Source organism: Oncorhynchus nerka, linkage group LG7 (genome assembly GCF_034236695.1).
Source record: "Oncorhynchus nerka isolate Pitt River linkage group LG7, Oner_Uvic_2.0, whole genome shotgun sequence".
NCBI classification, from domain to species: domain Eukaryota; kingdom Metazoa; phylum Chordata; class Actinopteri; order Salmoniformes; family Salmonidae; genus Oncorhynchus; species Oncorhynchus nerka.
Window position 1 is genome coordinate 6450849 of NC_088402.1, and position 22918 is coordinate 6473766.

The 22918-nt window shown below is 45.0% G+C and overlaps 1 protein-coding gene across 1 annotated transcript in view; it reads left to right on the forward strand.

Moving 5' to 3' along the window:
- The window catches only part of dlgap3 (discs, large (Drosophila) homolog-associated protein 3), a 55182-nt gene that overhangs the window by 3210 nt on the left and 29054 nt on the right, over positions 1 to 22918 (forward strand). Inside the window, exons 2-4 of the mRNA XM_065020125.1 lie at positions 12908 to 13134; positions 13300 to 13411; positions 17382 to 17592. Coding sequence (XP_064876197.1) covers positions 12908 to 13134; positions 13300 to 13411; positions 17382 to 17592 — 550 coding nt within the window. The remainder of the gene's footprint in view (positions 1 to 12907; positions 13135 to 13299; positions 13412 to 17381; positions 17593 to 22918) is intronic.

Below are 22918 nucleotides of genomic sequence, written 5' to 3' on the forward strand. Positions count from 1 at the left end.
TGTGTTATCGTGTGTGTGTATAGTGTGTGTGTATAGTGTGTGTGTATAGTGTGTGTGTATAGTGTGTGTTATTGTGTGTGTATATATTGTGTGTTATAGTGTGTGTTATATAGTGTGTGTATAGTGTAGTGTGTGTGTGTATAGTGTGTGTATTGTGTGTGTGTATAGTGTGTGTTATAGTGTGTGTGTATAGTGTGTGTTATAGTGTGTGTTATTGTGTGTGTGTATAGTGTGTGTTATTGTGTGTGTGTATAGTGTGTATGTTATAGTGTGTGTGTGTATAGTATGTGTGTATAGTGTGTGTGTATAGTGTGTGTTATCGTGTGTTTGTATAGTGTGTTTGTATAGTGTGTGTGTATAGTGTGTGTGTATAGTGTGTGTGTATAGTGTGTGTGTATAGTGTGTGTATAGTGTGTGTGTATAGTGTGTGTATAGTGTGTGTGTATAGTGTGTGTGTATAGTGTGTGTGTATAGTGTGTGTATAGTGTGTGTGTATAGTGTGTGTGTATAGTGTGTGTATAGTGTGTGTGTGTATAGTGTGTGTGTATAGTGTGTGTGTCTTCTTCACAGTCCCCGTTGTTCCACAAGGTGTATTTAGAGTTCCATGTAGTCATGGCTCTATGTAGTACTGTGGAATAGAGTTCCATGTAGTCATGGCTCTATGTAGTACTGTGGAATAGAGTTCCATGTAGTCATGGCTCTATGTAGTACTGTGGAATAGAGTTCCATGTAGTCAGGGCTCTATGTAGTACTGTGGAATAGAGTTCCATGTAGTCATGGCTCTATGTAGTACTGTGGAATAGAGTTCCATGTAGTCAGGGCTCTATGTAGTACTGTGGAATAGAGTTCCATGTAGTCATGGCTCTATGTAGTACTGTGGAATAGAGTTCCATGTAGTCATGGCTCTATGTAGTACTGTGGAATAGAGTTCCATGTTGTCATGGCTCTATGTAGTACTGTGGAATAGAGTTCCATGTTGTCATGGCTCTATGTAGTACTGTGGAATAGAGTTCCATGTTGTCATGGCTCTATGTAGTACTGTGGAATAGAGTTCCATGTTGTCATGGCTCTATGTAGTACTGTGGAATAGAGTTCCATGTAGTCATGGCTCTATGTAGTACTGTGGAATAGAGTTCCATGTTGTCATGGCTCTATGTAGTACTGTGGAATAGAGTTCCATGTAGTCATGGCTCTATGTAGTACTGTGGAATAGAGTTCCATGTAGTCATGGCTCTATGTAGTACTGTGGAATAGAGTTCCATGTAGTCATGGCTCTATGTAGTACTGTGGAATAGAGTTCCATGTAGTCATGGCTCTATGTAGTACTGTGGAATAGAGTTCCATGTAGTCATGGCTCTATGTAGTACTGTGGAATAGAGTTCCATGTAGTCATGGCTCTATGTAGTACTGTGGAATAGAGTTCCATGTAGTCATGGCTCTATGTAGTACTGTGGAGTAGAGTTCCATGTAGTCATGGCTCTATGTAGTACTGTGGAATAGAGTTCCATGTAGTCAGGGCTCTATGTAGTACTGTGGAATAGAGTTCCATGTAGTCATGGCTCTATGTAGTACTGTGGAATAGAGTTCCATGTAGTCATGGCTCTATGTAGTACTGTAGAATAGAGTTCCATGTAGTCATGGCTCTATGTAGTACTGTGGAATAGAGTTCCATGTAGTCATGGCTCTATGTAGTACTGTGGAATAGAGTTCCATGTAGTCATGGCTCTATGTAGTACTGTGGAATAGAGTTCCATGTAGTCATGGCTCTATGTAGTACTGTGGAATAGAGTTCCATGTAGTCATGGCTCTATGTAGTACTGTGGAATAGAGTTCCATGTAGTCATGGCTCTATGTAGTACTGTGGAATAGAGTTCCATGTAGTCATGGCTCTATGTAGTACTGTGGAATAGAGTTCCATGTAGTCATGGCTCTATGTAGTACTGTGGAATAGAGTTCCATGTAGTCATGGCTCTATGTAGTATTTTTTTTATTTTTTTTTATTTCACCTTTATTTAACCAGGTAAGCAAGTTGAGAACAAGTTCTCATTTACAATTGCGACCTGGCCAAGATAAAGCAAAGCATTTCGACACATACAACGACACAGAGTTACACATGGAGTAAAACAAACATACAGTCAATAATACAGTAAAAAAACAAAACAAAAAAAAACAAGTCTATATACAATGTGAGCAAATTAGGTGAGAAGGGAGGTAAAGGCAAAAAAGGCCATGGTGGCAAAGTAAATACAATATAGCAAGTAAAACACTGGAATGGTAGTTTTGCAATGGAAGAATGTGCAAAGTAGAAATAAAAATAATGGGGTGCAAAGGAGCAAAATAAATAAATAAATTAAATACAGTTGGGAAAGAGGTAGTTGTTTGGGCTAAATTATAGGTGGGCTATGTACAGGTGCAGTAATCTGTAAGATGCTCTGACAGTTGGTGCTTAAAGCTAGTGAGGGAGATAAGTGTTTCCAATTTAAGAGATTTTTGTAGTTCGTTCCAGTCATTGGCAGCAGAGAACTGGAAGGAGAGGCGGCCAAAGAAAGAATTGGTTTTGGGGGTGACTAGAGAGATATACCTGCTGGAGCGTGTGCTACAGGTGGGAGATGCTATGGTGACCAGCGAGCTGAGATAAGGGGGACTTTACCTAGCAGGGTCTTGTAGATGACATGGAGCCAGTGGGTTTGGCGGCGAGTATGAAGCGAGGGCCAGCCAACGAGCGTACAGGTCGCAATGGTGGGTAGTATATGGGGCTTTGGTGACAAAACGGATAGCACTGTGATAGACTGCATCCAATTTGTTGAGTAGGGTATTGGAGGCTATTTTGTAAATGACATCGCCAAAGTCGAGGATTGGTAGGATGGTCAATTTTACAAGGGTATGTTTGGCAGCATGAGTGAAGGATGCTTTGTTGCGAAATAGGAAGCCAATTCTAGATTTAACTTTGGATTGGAGATGTTTGATATGGGTCTGGAAGGAGAGTTTACAGTCTAACCAGACACCTAAGTATTTGTAGTTGTCCACGTATTCTAAGTCAGAGCCGTCCAGAGTAGTGATGTTGGACAGGCGGGTAGGTGCAGGTAGCGATCGGTTGAAGAGCATGCATTTAGTTTTACTTGTATTTAAGAGCAATTGGAGGCCACGGAAGGAGAGTTGTATGGCATTGAAGCTTGCCTGGAGGGTTGTTAACACAGTGTCCAAAGAAGGGCCGGAAGTATACAGAATGGTGTCGTCTGCATAGAGGTGGATCAGAGACTCACCAGCAGCAAGAGCGACCTCATTGATGTATACAGAGAAGAGAGTCGGTCCAAGAATTGAACCCTGTGGCACCCCCATAGAGACTGCCAGAGGTCCGGACAGCAGACCCTCCGATTTGACACACTGAACTCTATCAGAGAAGTAGTTGGTGAACCAGGCGAGGCAATCATTTGAGAAACCAAGGCTGTCGAGTCTGCCGATGAGGATGTGGTGGTTGACAGAGTCGAAAGCCTTGGCCAGATCAATGAATACGGCTGCACAGTAATGTTTCTTATCGATGGCGGTTAAGATATCGTTTAGGACCTTGAGCGTGGCTGAGGTGCACCCATGACCAGCTCTGAAACCAGATTGCATAGCAGAGAAGGTATGGTGAGATTCGAAATGGTCGGTAATCTGTTTGTTGACTTGGCTTTCAAGACCTTAGAAAGGCATGGTAGGATAGATATAGGTCTGTAGCAGTTTGGGTCAAGAGTGTCCCCCCTTTGAAGAGGGGGATGACCGCAGCTGCTTTCCAATCTTTGGGAATCTCAGATGACACGAAAGAGAGGTTGAACAGGCTAGTAATAGGGTGGCAACAATTTCGGCAGATAATTTTAGAAAGAAAGGGTCCAGATTGTCTAGCCCGGCTGATTTGTAGGGGTCCAGATTTTTCAGCTCTTTCAGAACTTCAGCTGAATGGATTTGGGAGAAGGAGAAATGGGGAAGGCTTGGGCGAGTTGCTGTTGGGGGTGCAGTGCTGTTGACCGGGGTAGGAGTTGCCAGGTGGAAAGCATGGCCAGCCGTAGAAAAATGCTTATTGAAATTCTCAATTATGGTGGATTTATCAGTGGTGACAGTGTTTCCTATCTTCAGTGCAGTGGGCAGCTGGGAGGAGGTGTTCTTATTCTCCATGGACTTTACAGTGTCCCAGAACTTTTTAGAGTTAGTGTTGCAGGAAGCAAATTTCTGCTTGAAAAAGCTAGCCTTGGCTTTTCTAACTGCCTGTGTATAACGGTTTCTAGCTTCCCTGAACAGCTGCATATCACGGGGACTGTTCGATGCTAATGCAGAACGCCATAGGATGTTTTTGTGTTGGTTAAGGGCAGTCAGGTCTGGGGAGAACCAAGGGCTATATCTGTTCCTGGTTCTAATTTTCTTGAATGGGGCATGTTTATTTAACATTGTTAGGAAGGCATTTTTAAAAAATATCCAGGCATCCTCTACTGACGGGATGAGATCAATATCCTTCCAGGACACCCCGGCCAGGTCGATTAGAAAGGCCTGCTCGCTGAAGTGTTTCAGGGAGCGTTTTACAGTGATGAGTGGAGGTCGTTTGACCGCTGACCCATTACGGATGCAGGCAATGAGGCAGTGATCGCTGAGATCTTGGTTGAAGACAGCAGAGGTGTATTTAGAGGGGAAGTTGGTTAGGATGATATCTATGAGGGTGCCCGTGTTTAAGGCTTTGGGGGTACCTGGTAGGTTCATTGATAATTTGTGTGAGATTGAGGGCATCAAGTTTAGATTGTAGGATGGCTGGGGTGTTAAGCATGTTCCAGTTTAGGTCGCCTAGCAGCACGAGCTCTGAAGATAGATGGGGGGCAATCAGTTCACATATGGTGTCCAGAGCACAGCTGGGAGCAGAGGGTGGTCTATAGCAGGCGGCAACGGTGAGAGACTTGTTTTTAGAGAGGTGGATTTTTAAAAGTAGAAGTTCAAATTGTTTGGGTACAGACCTGGATAGTAGGACAGAACTCTGCAGGCTATCTTTGCAGTAGATTGCAACACCGCCCCCTTTAGCAGTTCTATCTTGTCTGAAAATGTTGTAGTTTGGAATTAAAATTTCTGAATTTTTGGTGGTCTTCCTAAGCCAGGATTCAGACACAGCTAGAACATCCGGGTTGGCAGAGTGTGCTAAAGCAGTGAAAAGAACAAACTTAGGGAGGAGGCTTCTAATGTTAACATGCATGAAACCAAGGCTATTACGGTTACAGAAGTCATCAAAAGAGAGCGCCTGGGGAATAGGAGTGGAGCTAGGCACTGCAGGGCCTGGATTCACCTCTACATCGCCAGAGGAACATAGGAGGAGAAGAATAAGGGTACGGCTAAAAGCAATAAGAATTGGTCGTCTAGAACGTCTGGAACAGAGAGTAAAAGGAGGTTTCTGGGGGCGATAAAATAGCATCAAGGTATAATGTACAGACAAAGGTATGGTAGGATGTGAGTACAGTGGAGGTAAACCTAGGTATTGAGTGATGAAGAGAGAGATATTGTCTCTAGAAACATCATTGAAACCAGGAGATGTCATTGCATGTGTGGGTGGTGGAACTAATAAGTTGGATAAGGTATAGTGAGCAGGACTAGAGGCTCTACAGTGAAATAAGCCAATAAACACTAACCAGAACAGCAATGGACAAGACATATTGACATTAAGGAGAGGCATCCTTAGTCGAGTGATCAAAAAGGGTCCAGGGAGTGGAGAGGTTGGTTTGGGGGTCACGGCGATTTAGACAGCTAGCCAGGACATCGGTAGCAAGCTAGCATAGGATGGAGGTCTGTTGTTAGCCACCTCTTGCGTTCCGTCAGTAGATTAGTAGAGTTCCGTGTTGTAGAGGGGATTAGTCCAAATCACACAACAACAAAAAAATAAAAACAATAGATATAGTTATAGAGGCCCAAGAAGAAACATGTTAATAATAAAAATAAATAAATTGTCCGATTGTCTATTCTGAGAGCATCCGGTAAGACAGCTAACGGTTAGCAGGCCGCAGATGGGCATTCAGGTAACGTCGCGACGGAGGAGCCAGCCGGATCTCCTTCGGGTAGATAACGTCGGCAGTCCAGTTGTGAAGGCCCGGAGGGGCTCCGTGTAGGCAGTAAAACGGGTCCGGATAGGTGACTGCAGCCCAGGAGTGATTGACGGAGCTCAGGAGTGGTTGACGGAGCTCGCTAGCTCCGGAGTAATTGATGTTTGCTCCGGAATCGACGAAAGCAGATAGACACACGGATAGCAGCCAGCTAGCTGTGAGATCCGGGAGTGAATGTCCAGAGAGCAGTTGAAATCCAGGGACATGGAGAGAAAAATCGGTCCGGTATGTTCCGTTCCGAGCCGCTGCGCCGTACAAAACTGGCGATAGATTTTCGAGTTAAAGGATAGCTAATGACCACAAACCGTGGTTAGCTGAATACGAACGAGTTGCCAGTAAAGAAGCTAACTAGCTTCTGATTAGCTTCTGGCTAGCTCCTGGCTAGCTTCTTGGAGGATTGCAGATTTGATTGCAGATTTGAGGTAAATAATACTTATTTATACATATCAATTGGTGAGGCAAGTTGCAGGAGAGTGTATTGAAGATGAGTTGATGGAAAATAAAAATAAAATGTATGTGAAAAAAAAGTTGTAAATATATATATATACACGACACGACAAGACGAGGACAAAAGACGTCTGAACTGCTATGCCATCTTGGAAAAAAAAAAAAAAAAAAAAAAAAAAAAAAACTGTGTACTGTGGAATAGAGTTTCATGTAGTCATGGCTCTATGTAGTACTGTGGAATAGAGTTCCATGTAGTCATGGCTCTATGTAGTACTGTGGAATAGAGTTCCATGTAGTCATGGCTCTATGTAGTACTGTGGAATAGAGTTCCATGTAGTCATGGCTCTATGTAGTACTGTGGAATAGAGTTCCATGTAGTCATGGCTCTATGTAGTACTGTGGAATAGAGTTCCATGTAGTCAGGGCTCTATGTAGTACTATGGAATAGAGTTCCATGTAGTCATGGCTCTATGTAGTACTGTGGAATAGAGTTCCATGTAGTCATGGCTCTATGTAGTACTGTAGAATAGAGTTCCATGTAGTCATGGCTCTATGTAGTACTGTGGAATAGAGTTCCATGTAGTCATGGCTCTATGTAGTACTGTGGAATAGAGTTCCATGTAGTCATGGCTCTATGTAGTACTGTGGAATAGAGTTCCATGTAGTCATGGCTCTATGTAGTACTGTGGAATAGAGTTCCATGTAGTCAGGGCTCTATGTAGTACAGTAGAATAGAGTTCCATGTTGTCATGGCTCTATGTAGTACTGTGGAATAGAGTTCCATGTAGTCAGGGCTCTATGTAGTACTGTAGAATAGAGTTCCATGTTGTCATGGCTCTATGTAGTACTGTGGAATAGAGTTCCATGTTGTCAAGGCTCTATGTAGTACTGTGGAATAGAGTTCCATGTAGGCAGGGCTCTATGTAGTACTGTGGAATAGAGTTCCATGTAGTCATGGCTCTATGTAGTACTGTGGAATAGAGTTCCATGTTGTCATGGCTCTATGTAGTACTGTGGAATAGAGTTCCATGTTGTCATGGCTCTATGTAGTACTGTGGAATAGAGTTCCATGTTGTCATGGCTCTATGTAGTACTGTGGAATAGAGTTCCATGTAGTCATGGCTCTATGTAGTACTGTGGAATAGAGTTCCATGTTGTCATGGCTCTATGTAGTACTGTGGAATAGAGTTCCATGTAGTCATGGCTCTATGTAGTACTGTGGAATAGAGTTCCATGTAGTCATGGCTCTATGTAGTACTGTGGAATAGAGTTCCATGTAGTCATGGCTCTATGTAGTACTGTGGAATAGAGTTCCATGTAGTCATGGCTCTATGTAGTACTGTGGAATAGAGTTCCATGTAGTCATGGCTCTATGTAGTACTGTGGAATAGAGTTCCATGTAGTCAGGTCTCTATGTAGTACTGTGGAATAGAGTTCCATGTAGTCATGGCTCTATGTAGTACTGTGGAATAGAGTTCCATGTAGTCATGGCTCTATGTAGTACTGTGGAATAGAGTTCCATGTAGTCATGGCTCTATGTAGTACTGTGGAATAGAGTTCCATGTAGTCAGGGATCTATGTAGTACAGTAGAATAGAGTTCCATGTTGTCATGGCTCTATGTAGTACTGTGGAATAGAGTTCCATGTAGTCAGGGCTCTATGTAGTACTGTAGAATAGAGTTCCATGTTGTCATGGCTCTATGTAGTACTGTGGAATAGAGTTCCATGTTGTCAAGGCTCTATGTAGTACTGTGGAATAGAGTTCCATGTAGTCAGGGCTCTATGTAGTACTGTGGAATAGAGTTCCATGTAGTCATGGCTCTATGTAGTACTGTGGAATAGAGTTCCATGTTGTCATGGCTCTATGTAGTACTGTGGAATAGAGTTCCATGTTGTCATGGCTCTATGTAGTACTGTGGAATAGAGTTCCATGTTGTCATGGCTCTATGTAGTACTGTGGAATAGAGTTCCATGTAGTCATGGCTCTATGTAGTACTGTGGAATAGAGTTCCATGTTGTCATGGCTCTATGTAGTACTGTGGAATAGAGTTCCATGTAGTCATGGCTCTATGTAGTACTGTGGAATAGAGTTCCATGTAGTCATGGCTCTATGTAGTACTGTGGAATAGAGTTCCATGTAGTCATGGCTCTATGTAGTACTGTGGAATAGAGTTCCATGTAGTCATGGCTCTATGTAGTACTGTGGAATAGAGTTCCATGTAGTCATGGCTCTATGTAGTACTGTGGAATAGAGTTCCATGTAGTCATGGCTCTATGTAGTACTGTGGAATAGAGTTCCATGTAGTCATGGCTCTATGTAGTACTGTGGAATAGAGTTCCATGTAGTCATGGCTCTATGTAGTACTGTGGAATAGAGTTCCATGTAGTCATGGCTCTATGTAGTACTGTGGAATAGAGTTCCATGTAGTCAGGTCTCTATGTAGTACTGTGGAATAGAGTTCCATGTAGTCATGGCTCTATGTAGTACTGTGGAATAGAGTTCCATGTAGTCATGGCTCTATGTAGTACTGTAGAATAGAGTTCCATGTAGTCATGGCTCTATGTAGTACTGTGGAATAGAGTTCCATGTAGTCATGGCTCTATGTAGTACTGTGGAATAGAGTTCCATGTAGTCATGGCTCTATGTAGTACTGTGGAATAGAGTTCCATGTAGTCATGGCTCTATGTAGTACTGTAGAATAGAGTTCCATGTAGTCATGGCTCTAAGTACTGTGGAATAGAGTTCCATGTAGTCATGGCTCTATGTAGTACTGTGGAATAGAGTTCCATGTGGTCATGTCTCTATGTAGTACTGTAGAATAGAGTTCCATGTAGTCATGGCTCTATGTAGTACTGTGGAATAGAGTTCCATGTAGTCATGGCTCTATGTAGTACTGTTGAATAGAGTTCCATGTAGTCATGGCTCTATGTAGTACTGTGGAATAGAGTTCCATGTAGTCATGGCTCTATGTAGTACTGTGGAATAGAGTTCCATGTAGTCATGGCTCTATGTAGTACTGTAGAATAGAGTTCCATGTAGTCATGGCTCTAAGTACTGTGGAATAGAGTTCCATGTAGTCATGGCTCTATGTAGTACTGTGGAATAGAGTTCCATGTAGTCATGGCTCTATGTAGTACTGTGGAATAGAGTTCCATGTAGTCGTGGCTCTATGTAGTACTGTGGAATAGAGTTCCATGTAGTCATGGCTCTATGTAGTACTGTGGAATAGAGTTCCATGTAGTCATGGATCTATGTAGTAATGTGTGCCTCCAACAGTCTGTTCTGGACTCGGGGACTGTGAACAGACCTCTGGTGTCATGTCTTGTGGGGTATGCATGGGTGTCTGAGCTGTGTGCCAGTAGTTCAAAGAGACAGCTCGGTGCATTAAATACCTCTCACAAATATAAGTAGTGATGAAGTCAATGAAATGAAATAAAATACCTCCCTTCCCGTAGTTCCCTCTCTCTCCTCCCTTCCCTTAGTTCCCTCTCTCTCCTCCCTTCCCTTAGTTCCCTCTCTCTCCTCCCTCCCGTCCCTTAGTTCCCTCTCTCTCCTCCCTCCCTTCCCTTAGTTCCCTCTCTCTCCTCCCTTCCCTTAGTTCCCTCTCTCTCCTCCCTCCCGTCCCTTGGTTCCCTCTCTCTCCTCCCTCCCTTCCCTTAGTTCCCTCTCTCTCCTCCCTCCCTTCCCTTAGTTCCCTCTCTCTCCTCCCTCCCTTCCCTTAGTTCCCTCTCTCTCCTCCCTCCCTTCCCTTAGTTCCCTCTCTCTCCCTCCCTTCCCTTAGTTCCCTCTCTCTCCTCCCTCCCTTCCCTTAGTTCCCTCTCTCTCCTCCCTCCCTTCCCTTAGTTCCCTCTCTCTCCTCCCTCCCTTCCCTTAGTTCCCTCTCTCTCCTCCCTTCCCTTAGTTCCCTCTCTCTCCTCCCTCCCGTCCCTTAGTTCCCTCTCTCTCCTCCCTCCCTTCCCTTAGTTCCCTCTCTCTCCTCCCTCCCGTCCCTTAGTTCCCTCTCTCTCCTCCCTCCCTTCCCTTACTTCCCCCTCTCTCTTCACATCATCAGTTGCAGTACCTAGTGGCACCGTATTATCTAAGGGACACTTTTTGACTGGACACTGGGGCTAGGATGTGCTGTTGTTTCCAGAGCCAAGGGGCAGTGTAGGTCCCTTGGGTCCCTGAAGCCCCATAAAAGAGCTCCTCGGCACCTGAGTCCCACTTTATAATATCACACTATACATGCTATTACCAAGCCATTTCAACAACTAACTCTGACTGGCACTTTCTTTCGGGGTCACATATCTGTCTTTCTCAAGTACTCTGTGACAGATTACTTTTTCAAAGTTAATCTACAATTTTGCTACCTTGCAGTTAGTCTGGGTCTATGAAATGAACTCGTAGAGAGTTCAAACCAAGGATTTGGAGTATTTAGTGTAAATATTGTGAGAGAAAGATTAAGTGAATATTTTTGATGGTGCTGTCAGGGACAGAAGAAAGCCGAAGAAAAATGAGAGATTGGTGCTTTTATGACCCTTCTCCCTGTGCCCACCTCTCTATAAGCCCTGTGTCCAAGAGAGAGAGAAGGAGGGAGAGGGAGGCCAAGGGATATAGAGATTAGACTGAGTTTCGCTCTGTAAGTTTCTCTCTCTATAAGACTCAATTTGTCCTTCTGCCTTTTTCTCACAATTATCATAACGTGTGTGCTGTGCAGTGCGTCATCTTCCTGTACCTGTCTGTGTGTAAATGCCTGTGTGAGTGAGTAAGTGTGTGTGCATCTGTGTGTAAATGCCTGTGTGAGTGAGTAAGTGTGTGTGCATCTGTGTGTAAATGCCTGTGTGAGTGAGTAAGTGTGTGTGCATCTGTGTGTAAATGCCTGTGTGAGTGAGTAAGTGTGTGTGCATCTGTGCGCGTGCGTACACATATTTGCACAAGCCAGACTGACTAACTACAGAGCCTTGCAAAAGTACTGGCGTTTTTCCTATTTTGTTCCATTACAACCGGTAATTTAAATGTATTTCATATAATCATATATATTTTGTATATTGGACATGCACAACATGTTGGTGAAGTGAAATGAAAAATTAACCTGTTTCAAAAAATAAAAAATAAAAACCAGAAAGTGGTGAGTGCAATATGTATTCACCCCCTTTGCCATGAAGCCCCTAAATAAGATCTGGTGCAACCAATTACCTTCAGAAGTCACATAATTAGTTAAATAAAGTCCACCTGTGTGCAATCTAAGTGTCACATGATCTGTCACATGATCTCAGTATATCTACGCCTGTTCTGAAAGGCCCCAGAGTCTGCAACACCACTAAGCAAGGGGCACCACCAAGCAAGTGGCACCATGAAGACCAAGGAGCTCTCCAAACAGGTCAGGGACAAAGTTGTGGAGAAGTACAGATCAGGGTTGGGTTATAAAAAAATATCAGAAACTTTGAACATCCCACAGAGCACCATTAAATCCATTATTAAAAAATGGAAATAATTTGCCACTTAACAAACCTGCCAAGAAAGCGCTGCCTACAAAAACTCACAAACCAGGCAAGGAGGGCATTAATCAGAGGCAACAAAGAGACCAAAGATAAGCCTGAAGGAGCTGCAAAGCTCCACAGCAGAGATTGGAGTATCTGTCCATAAGACCACTTTAAGCCGTACACTCCACAGAGCTGGGCTTTACGGAAGAGTGGCCAGAAAAAAATAAGCAAACACGTTTGGTGTTCGCCACAAGGCATGTGGGAGACTTCCCAAACATATGGTAGAAGGTACTCTGGTGAGACTAAAATTGAGCTTTTTCGCCATCAAGGAAAACACTATGCTAACCCAACACCTTTCATCACCCAGAGAACACCATCCCTACACTGAAGCATGGTGGTGGCAGCATCGGAAGGGACTGTTTGAGTAGTGAAATGAACATTGAGTGTTTAGTACCTGATTCTTCCTTGGTGTTATTGGCATAGATTAAGATGAAATTTAAAATCAATCAAAGGTGATGAGTCATATACTCTTCCCTGTCTAAATGTCAGCAGAAAAGTTTCAGTTAACTTTCCCCAAATTCCTTTCTTTCTTTCCAGAAACCCTTATTCCCTCCCAAATCTGGACATGTTTCAACTGGGTTTTCTGGGAAAACCAGAGAATTCTGGAAAAGTTCAACCAATTTTTTTTCTTCTAAAAACCGAGTAATAGTTTATTTTATATAGATTATCTGATGTCTTGATGTTCAAGTTTTTAAACAAAATAATACTTTTAAGATATTTAATCAAAGTGATGAATTTGTCACTAACCAGAATCTTCACTCTCTTTCCCCCTGTTTATAAATCTGTGAGTTTGTTTGTACATTCATATGTATCTGTCTGTATGTGTCCAGGTCCCGTCAGACGGGGTGGAGTGGGCTGGGCTTGGGGGCTACCCAGGCGGGGGTGGTCCTGACGGAGGGGGGGAGATCCCCTGCAGGCGCATGCGGAGCGGCAGCTACGTCAAGGCCATGGGAGACGACGACAGTCAGGACTCTGACGCCAGTCCTAAAACCTCTCCTAAAACCACCATCATCGCCCAGAGAGAGGCCTTCAGACGCTCTGTCAGCATGGACCACAGGTCATCTGTCAACAAGTAACGGGGAGGGGGGGGGGGGTCATTCATTCTATCATTTATTAAACCTGCTACGTCATTGGTGATGATGATGATGAGGGTGATGATGAAGATGAGGAAGAGGAGTAAGATGAGTGTTATTCTCATTTTACTCTGTGTGTGTGTGTTTAGATACTCGTGTAAGCAGTGTGTAGATGCTACGCTACCATATGCTCACAACATAAGCACGCCGAAGAGTCACGCACGTTCTCGGAGCTACACGCGGTCTCTGACCAGCTCACAGGTAAGACCACACACCTTCAGAACACTGTCTGTATGTTTATTCATCTCTTCACATTTTAGCTTCCGTCCCTCTCCTCGCCCCTACCTGGACTCGAACCAGGGACCCTCTGCACACATTGACAACAGCCACCCTCGAAGCATCATTACCCATCGCTCCACAAAAGCCGCGACATTTAAGATTAGGGAAGACAATTTATGTATTTATTAGAGTGTCCTTATTTATATTACAGCATATTGGATGACTGTCATTCATATTCCATTCACCCAGTTCAATGTAACAGTGATGGGTTCAGGTTACTGTCATTCATATTCCATTCACCCAGTTCAATGTAACAGTGATGGGTTCAGGTTACTGTCATTCACCCAGTTCAATGTAACAGTGACAGGTTTAGGATACTGTCATTCATATTCCATTCACCCAGTTCAATGTAACAGTGACAGGTTTAGGTTACTGTCATTCATATTCCATTCACCCAGTTCAATGTAACAGTGACAGGTTTAGGTTACTGTCATTCACCCAGTTCAATGTAACAGTGACAGGTTTAGGATACTGTCATTCATATTCCATTCACCCAGTTCAATGTAACAGTGACAGGTTTAGGTTACTGTCATTCATATTCCATTCACCCAGTTCAATGTAACAGTGACAGGTTCAGGTTACTGTCATTCACCCAGTTCAATGTAACAGTGACAGGTTCAGGTTACTGTCATTCATATTCACCCAGTTCAATGTAACAGTGATGGGTTTAGGTTACTGTCATTCACCCAGTTCAATGTAACAGTGATGGGTTCAGGTTACTGTCATTCATATTCACCCAGTTCAATGTAACAGTGATGGGTTCAGGTTACTGTCATTCATATTCACCCAGTTCAATGTAACAGTGACAGGTTTAGGTTACTGTCATTCACCCAGTTCAATGTAACAGTGACAGGTTTAGGTTACTGTCATTCATATTCACCCAGTTCAATGTAACAGTGACAGGTTTAGGTTACTGTCATTCATATTCACCCAGCTCAATGTAACAGTGACAGGTTTAGGTTACTGTCATTCATATTCACCCAGGTCAATGTAACAGTGACAGGTTTAGGTTACTGTCAGTCATATTCACCCAGTTCAATGTAACAGTGACAGGTTTAGGTTACTGTCATTCATATTCACCCAGTTCAATGTAACAGTGACAGGTTTAGGTTACTGTCATTCACCCAGTTCAATGTACCAGTGACAGGTTTAGGTTACTGTCATTCATATTCACCCAGTTCAATGTAACAGTGACAGGTTTAGGTTACTGTCATTCATATTCACCCAGTTCAATGTACCAGTGATGGGTTTAGGTTACTGTCATTCATATTCACCCAGGTCAATATAACAGTGACAGGTTTAGGTTACTGTCATTCATATTCACCCAGTTCAATGTAACAGTGACAGGTTTAGGTTACTGTCAGTCATATCCACCCAGTTCAATGTAACAGTGACAGGTTTAGGTTACTGCCATTCACCCAGTTCAATGTAACAGTGACAGGTTTAGGTTACTGCCATTCACCCAGTTCAATGTAACAGTGACAGGTTTAGGTTACTGTCATTCACCCAGTTCAATGTAACAGTGACAGGTTTAGGTTACTGTCATTCACCCAGTTCAATGTAACAGTGACAGGTTTAGGTTACTGTCATTCACCCAGTTCAATGTAACAGTGACAGGTTTAGGTTACTGTCATTCACCCAGTTCAATGTAACAGTGACAGGTTTAGGTTACTGTCATTCACCCAGTTCAATGTAACAGTGACAGGTTTAGGTTACTGTCATTCATATTCACCCAGCTCAATGTAACATCGGTAGGTTTAGGTTTACTACATGATACTCTAATGTTCCCTGTACCCCATCATGAGGTTGTTACAACCTAGTCTATGATGAAAGTTTACAACGTAGGTGCACACAGGTTGAGAGACAAATGTGAGTAATCAGTGTGACAGACAGTGACACATTCAATACCACCTTGCACACTCTTGTCTGCATCGATCTGATCTAGGGGTGTAATCACGAGACCAAACAACTAAAACAAGAGTTTCTCCTGGACATATTCAGGTAGTTGCGTTTGCTTCTGTGAAACGTTTTTTTTCAACGGAATCGGCGGGAATGAATACACCCCTGATCACCCAACACAGTTCACTGTCATAGCAGCCAGGTAGACGATCATCACTTTGTTCGTTGGATGATTACTTCTCGCTCTCCTCTCGCCTTTTCTCTTCGCTTGTGGACTTCAGTGTACGACACAACAGCTGTCTGTGGCCAGGCGATAAAACCTTCCAAGCCAAACCTTCATATCATAACTGCTAACCGCTACACACAGTCTACATCGTTGTCACCCTATTAACGTTTTAGTCAACAAACTACAACTAACTAGTTAGTACACAATCACTATGTATCTATTGGCAGGCCATTAGCATTGGAGTGCCATAACATGCCATTATCACCTTGTATCTAGCAGCAGGCTATTAGCATTGGAATGCTATAACATACAGTACCATAATCAGCATGTATCTAGCAGCAGGCTATTAGCATTGGAGTTCTAATCGCTAGCCCTCCCACAATCCAATCCATGTGTACAATCATGCCGTACAGTGTACAGCAAGCAGTTTAGCAGTTACACAGGCAGGCCCTTTATAAAACCTGAAAGCTACCCTTGAAAAGCTCAAGTGTTGGATAGCCTTAGCCAGCTAGCATACATAGCATACATAGCATTCCTCTCTGTTGTGTAGCTAACTAAACTCCACGCCAGGACGTTGGAGTTCATCAGAAACTTCCATCATGGAGTGGAGTTTAGTCAGCTTGTTGTTGAGTAGGCTAAATTAGCTACATTAGCTACATTAGCTAAATTAGCTACATTAGCTACATTAGCTACATTAGCTACTTAGCTACATTAGCTACATTAGCTAAATTAGCTACATTAGCTACATTAGCTACATTAGCTACATTAGCTAAATTAGCTACATTAGCTACATTAGCTACATTAGCTACATTAGCTAAATTAGCTACATTAGCTACATTGGCTACATTAGCTACTTAGCTACATTAGCTACATTAGCTAAATTAGCTACATTAGCTACATTAGCTAAATTAGCTACATTAGCTACATTAGCTACATTAGCTACTTAGCTACATTAGCTACATTAGCTACTTAGCTACATTAGCTACTTAGCTACATTAGCTACATTAGCTACATTAGCTACTTAGCTACATTAGCTACATTAGCTACTTAGCTACATTAGCTACATTAGCTACATTAGCTACATTAGCTACTTAGCTACATTAGCTACATTAGCTACTTAGCTACATTAGCTACTTAGCTACATTAGCTACATTAGCTACTTAGCTACATTAGCTACATTAGCTACATTAGCTACATTAGCTAAGTAGTGAAAAATAAAGAAGAAGAAAAAAATATTACAACTAAATATATTTAGCTTGCTCTCTCTCTGCTGCTTCTCCTTTTTGAATAATTTAATTTGCTCAAAAACAGTTCAACTATTGTCTTTCTTTCTTTGAGTCAACTACTCACAACATTTTATGCACTGCAGCGCTAGCTAACTGTAGCTTATGCTATCAGTACAAGATTAATTATCTGAATCTTTGATTGGGTGGACAACATGTCAGTCAGTTCATGCTATAAGAGCTCTGATAGGTTGGAGGACGTCTAGGTGCTACCCTAGAGGGTGCTATTTGTTATGAAAGGTGCCTCCACTGACATGTGGGTGTGGATATGTACTCTGTCTCTCTCTCTCTCTGTCTCTCTTTCTCTGTTTCTCCCTCTCTTTCTTTGTCTCTCTCTCTCTCTCTCTCTCTCTCTCTCTCCCTGTCTCTCTCTCCCTGTCTCTCTCTCCCTCTGTCTTTCACTTTCTCCGCCTCTCTGTCTCTCTCTCTTTCTCTCTCTTTCACTTTCTCTGTCGCTCTCTCTCTCTCTCTCTCTCTCCTGTAGCTGGGTGACTCTCTGAATCGTCAGTTTGAGGCGGTGTGTGAGACCATGTTTGGAGAGATAGAGAGTCAGGCGGTGGAAGCCTTGGATCTGCCTGGCTGCTTCCGGACCCGTTCCCATAGTTACGTCCGCGCCATCCAGGCCGGCTGTTCCCAAGACGACGACTGCCTGTCCGTCTTCTCCATGTCAGGACCCAGCATCAAGGGAGGGGTTGGTGAGTGTGTGTGTGTGTGTGTGTGTGTGTGTGTGTGTGTGTGTGTGTGTGTGTGTGTGTGTGTGTGTGTGTGTGTGTGTGTGTGTGTGTGTGTGTGTGTGTGTGGTACTGGGTATATACCTGGTATCAAACCCATCTGTTATCTGTGTGACTCAAGACTGTGTTAGCCCCTTGAGCCAAAGCCTAGAAATTAGCTCAGGGAGCAAACACAAGTCTTCATGTGTCAGGAAAGATAACTCATCACAATACCGCGTGACAATACCGCGTGACAATACCTCGTGACAATACCTCTTGACAATACCTCGTGACAATAGATCGTGACAATACCTCATGACAATACCTTGTGACAATACCTTGTGACAATACCTCATGACAATACCTCATGACAATACCTCGTGACAATAGATCGTGACAATACCTCATGACAATACCTTGTGACAATACCTCGTGACAATACCTCGTGACAATACCTCATGACAATACCTCATCACAATAACTCATGTCAATTCCTCATGACAATACCTCATCACAATACCTCATGACAATACCTCGTGACAATACCTCGTGACAATACCTCATGTCAATACCTCGTGACAATACCTCGTGACAATACCTCATGACAATACCTCGTGACAATACCTCATGACAATACCTCATGACAATACCTCATCATAATGTTTTCATACACACACGCCTCTGGTTGTCTCGAAGCATTCCTCTCTGTATCCACTCTCTCTCTCTCTCTCTCTCTCTCTCTCTCTCTCTCTCTCTCTCTCTCTCTGTCTCTCTCTCTTTCTCCCTGTCTCCCTCTCTCTCTCTCTCTCTGTTTCTCTCTCTCCCTCTCTCCATCTCCCTCCCTGGTGAAATCTCTCTCACCCTCTCTCCATCTCCTTCCCCGGTGAAATCTCTCTCTCTCTCTGTCTCTCTGTTTCTCTCTCTCCATCTCCCTCCCTGGTGAAATCTCTCTCTCTCTGGCTCTCTGTTTCTCTCTCTCCCTCCCCGGTGAAATCTCTCTCTCTCCATCTCCCTCCCTGGTGAAATCTCTCTCTCTGTCTCTCTGTTTCTCTCTCCCCATCTCCCTCCCCGGTGAAATCTCTCTGTCTCTCTGTTTCTCTCTCTCCATCTCCCTCCCTGGTGAAATCTCTCTCTCTGTCTCTCTGTTTCTCTCTCTCCATCTCCCTCCCTGGTGAAATCTCTCTCCATCTGTTTCTCTGTTTCTCTCTCTCCATCTCCCTCCCCGGTGAAATCTCTCTGTCTCTCTGTTTCTCTCTCCCATCTCCTCCCTGGTGAAATCTCTCTCTCTGTCTCTCTGTTTCTCTCTCTCCCTCCCCATCTCCTCCCCGGTGAAATCTCTCTCTCTCTGTCTCCCTCCCTCCCTCCCTGGTGAAATCTTTCTCTCTCTCTGTCTCTCTGTTTCTCTCTCCCCATCTCCCTCCCCTGTCTGAAATCTCTCTGTCTCTCTGTTTCCATCTCCTCCCCATCTCCCTCCCTCTCTGTCTCTCTGGTGAAATCTCTCTGTCTCTCTGTTTCTCTCTCTCTCTCTGTTTCCTCCATCTCCCTCCCTGGTGAAATCTCTCTCTCTCTGGCTCTCTGTTTCTCTCTCTCCCTCCCCGGTGAAATCTCTCTCTCTCTGTCTCTCTGTTTCTCATCTCCCTCCCTGGTGAAATCTCTTTCTCTCCATCTGTCTCTCTGTTTCTCTCTCTCCATCTCCCTCCCCGGTGAAATCTCTCTGTCTCTCTGTTTCTCTCTCTCCATCTCCCTCCCTGGTGAAATCTCTCTCTCTGTCTCTCTGTTTCTCTCTCTCCCTCTCCCTCCCCGGTGAAATCTCTCTCTCTCTGTCTCTCTGTTTCTCTCTCCCCATCTCCCTCCCCGGTGAAATCTCTCTGTCTCTCTGTTTCTCTCTCTCTCCATCTCCCTCCCTGGTGAAATCTCTCTCTCTCTGTCTCTCTGTTTCTCTCTCTCCATCTCCCTCCCCGGTGAAATCTCTCTCTCTGTCTCTCTGTTTCTCTCTCTCCCTCCCCGGTGAAATCTCTCTCTCTCCATCTCCCTCCCCGGTGAAATCTTTCTCTCTCTCTGTCTCTCTGTTTCTCTCTCTCTCTCTCTCTCTCTCTCTCTCTGTCTCTCTCTCTTTCTCCCTGTCTCCCTCTCTCTCTCTCTCTGTTTCTCTCTCTCCCTCTCTCCATCTCCCTCCCCGGTGAAATCTTTCTCTCTCTCTGTCTCTCTGTTTCTCTCTCTCCATCTCCCTCCCCGGTGAAATCTCTCTGTCTCTCTGTTTCTCTCTCTCCCTCCCCAGTGAAATCTCTCTGTCTCTCTGTTTCTCTCTCTCCCTCCCCAGTGAAATCTCTCTGTCTCTCTGTTTCTCTCTCTCCCTCTCCCTCCCCGGTGAAGTCTCCTTAACAATGACTGGAATGTTTTTTATTACCTCATAAGTTACAGACTCCAGCCGCTCTTCATCTCTCCCTTTATCTCTCTCTGTCTCTCTCTCTGTCTCTCTGTTTATCTCTCTCTCGCAAACTCCCCCCCTGTCTTTCTGTTTCTCTCTCTCTCTGTCTCTGTTTCTCTCTCTGTCTCTGTTTCTCTCTCTGTCTCTGTTTCTCTCTCTCTCAAACTGTCTTTCTCTGTTCTTCTCCTATGTTCTTCCTACTCTCTATTTCATTTTCATTTCCTCCTTAGTTCTCTCTTCCTCTTTTCCTCTCTCTCTCTCTCTGTTCTTACCCTTTTTCCTCTCATTTTCCTTCAGTCATTCATCCTTCTTTTACTGTCGTCTAAAGTACACTGTGTGTGTGTGTGTGTGTGTGTGTGTGTGTGTGTGTGTGTGTGTGTGTGTGTGTGTGTGTGTGTGTGTGTGTGTGTGTGTGTGTGTGTCATCGTCAGTACTTTACAGAGCTCTTATTTCCTGGCTTAGACCTGGGATTTATCAAAGCTGCTCTGAAGTGTCATATACAAAACACAGCCACAGACAGACAGAGGACCGTGTGTGTATCCACAGACAGAGGGCCGTGTGTATATCCACATCGAGGGCCGTGTGTGTATCCACAGCAGAGGGCCGTGTGTGTATCCACAGCGGAGGGCCGTGTGTGTATCCACAGCAGAGGGCCGTGTGTGTATCCACAGCAGAGGGCCGTGTGTGTATCCACAGACAGACAGAGGACCGTGTGTGTATCCACAGCAGAGGACCGTGTGTGTATCCACAGCAGAGGGCCGTGTGTGTATCCACAGCAGAGGGCTGTGTGTGTATCCACAGCGGAGGGCCGTGTGTGTATCCACAGCGGAGGACCGTGTGTATCCACAGCGGAGAACCGTGTGTGTATCCACAGCGGAGGGCTGTGTATGTATCCACAGACAGACAGAGGACCGTGTGTGTATCCACAGCGGAGGACCGTGTGTGTATCCACAGCGGAGGACCGTGTGTGTATCCACAGACAGACAGAGGGCCGTGTGTGTATCCACAGTGGAGGACTGTGTGTGTATCCACAGCGGAGGGCTGTGTGTGTATCCACAGACAGACAGAGGACCGTGTGTGTATCCACAGCGGAGGACCGTGTGGGTATCCACAGACAGACAGAGGGCCGTGTGTGTATCCACAGTGGAGGACTGTGTGTGTATCCACAGCGGAGGGCCGTGTGTGTATCCACAGTGGAGGGCCGTGTGTATCCACAGTGGAGGGCCGTGTGTGTATCCACAGACAGACAGAGGGCCGTGTGTGTATCCACAGTGGAGGACTGTGTGTGTATCCACAGTGGAGGGCCGTGTGTGTATCCACAGTGGAGGGCCGTGTGTGTATCCACAGTGGAGGGCCGTGTGTGTATCCACAGCGGAGGACTGTGTGTGTATCCACAGCAGAGGGCCGTGTGTGTATCCACAGACAGACAGAGGGCCGTGTGTGTATCCACAGCGGAGGACTGTGTGTGTATCCACAGTGGAGGGCCGTGTGTGTATCCACAGCGGAGGACGGTGTGTGTATCCACAGTGGAGGGACATGTGTGTATCCACAGCAGAGGGCCGTGTGTGTATCCACAGCGGAGGGCCGTGTGTGTATCCACAGACAGAGGGTCGTGTGTATCCACAGACAGACAGAGGACTGTGTGTGTATCCACAGCGGAGGACTGTGTGTGTATCCACAGTGGAGGGCCGTGTGTGTATCCACAGCGGAGGACTGTGTGTGTATCCACAGTGGAGGGCTGTGTGTGTATCCACAGTGGAGGACTGTGTGTGTATCCACAGCGGAGGACTGTGTGTGTATCCACAGCGGAGGGCCGTGTGTGTATCCACAGTGGAGGACTGTGTGTGTATCCACAGCGGAGGACTGTGTGTGTATCCACAGCGGAGGGCCGTGTGTGTATCCACAGCGGAGGGCCGTGTGTGTATCCACAGCAGAGGGACGTGTGTGTATCCACAGACAGAGGACTGTGTGTGTATCCACAGCAGAGGACTGTGTGTGTATCCACAGCAGAGGACTGTGTGTGTATCCACAGCGGAGGACTGTGTGTGTATCCACAGCGGAGGACTGTGTGTGTATCCACAGACAGAGACAGAGGACTGTGTGTGTATCCACAGACAGAGGACTGTGTGTGTATCCACAGACAGAGGACTGTGTGTGTATCCACAGAGGAGGACTGTGTGTATCCACAGAGGAGGACTGTGTGTGTATCCACAGACAGACAGAGGACCGTGTGTATCCACAGACAGAGGACTGTGTGTGTATCCACAGACAGACAGAGGACCGTGTGTATCCACAGACAGACAGAGGACTGTGCTCATAGTACCTCACCTCATAGTGTCTCTCTGTCTGTCTGTTGATTTTGGTGTCATTGTACAATAAAGGCTTGTTTAGATTCAGAAATGAACTATTTATCCAGTTCTTTCCCCCATTCTTCCCCTAATCTCCCCCTCTCTCTCCCCATCTATCTCCCCCATCTATCTCAATCTCCCCCTCTCTCTCCCCCATCTATCTCCCCATCTATCTCAATCTCCCCCCTCTCTCTCCCCATCTATCTCCCCCATCTATCTCCCCCATCTATCTCCCTCTCTCCCCATCTATCTCCCCCTCTCTCTCCCCATCTATCTCCCCCATCTATCTGAATCTCCCCCTCTCTCTCCCCATCTATCTCCCCCATCTATCTCAATCTCCCCTCTCTCTCCCCATCTATCTCCCCATCTTTCTCAATCTCCCCATCTATCTCTCTCCCTCTCTCTCCCCCATCTATCTCCCCTCATCTATCTCTCTCCCCTCTCTCTCTCCCTCTATCACCCCCTCCTCTCTCTCTCTCTCTCTCTCCCTCTATCACCCCCTCCTCTCTCTCTCTCTCTCTCCCTCTATCACCCC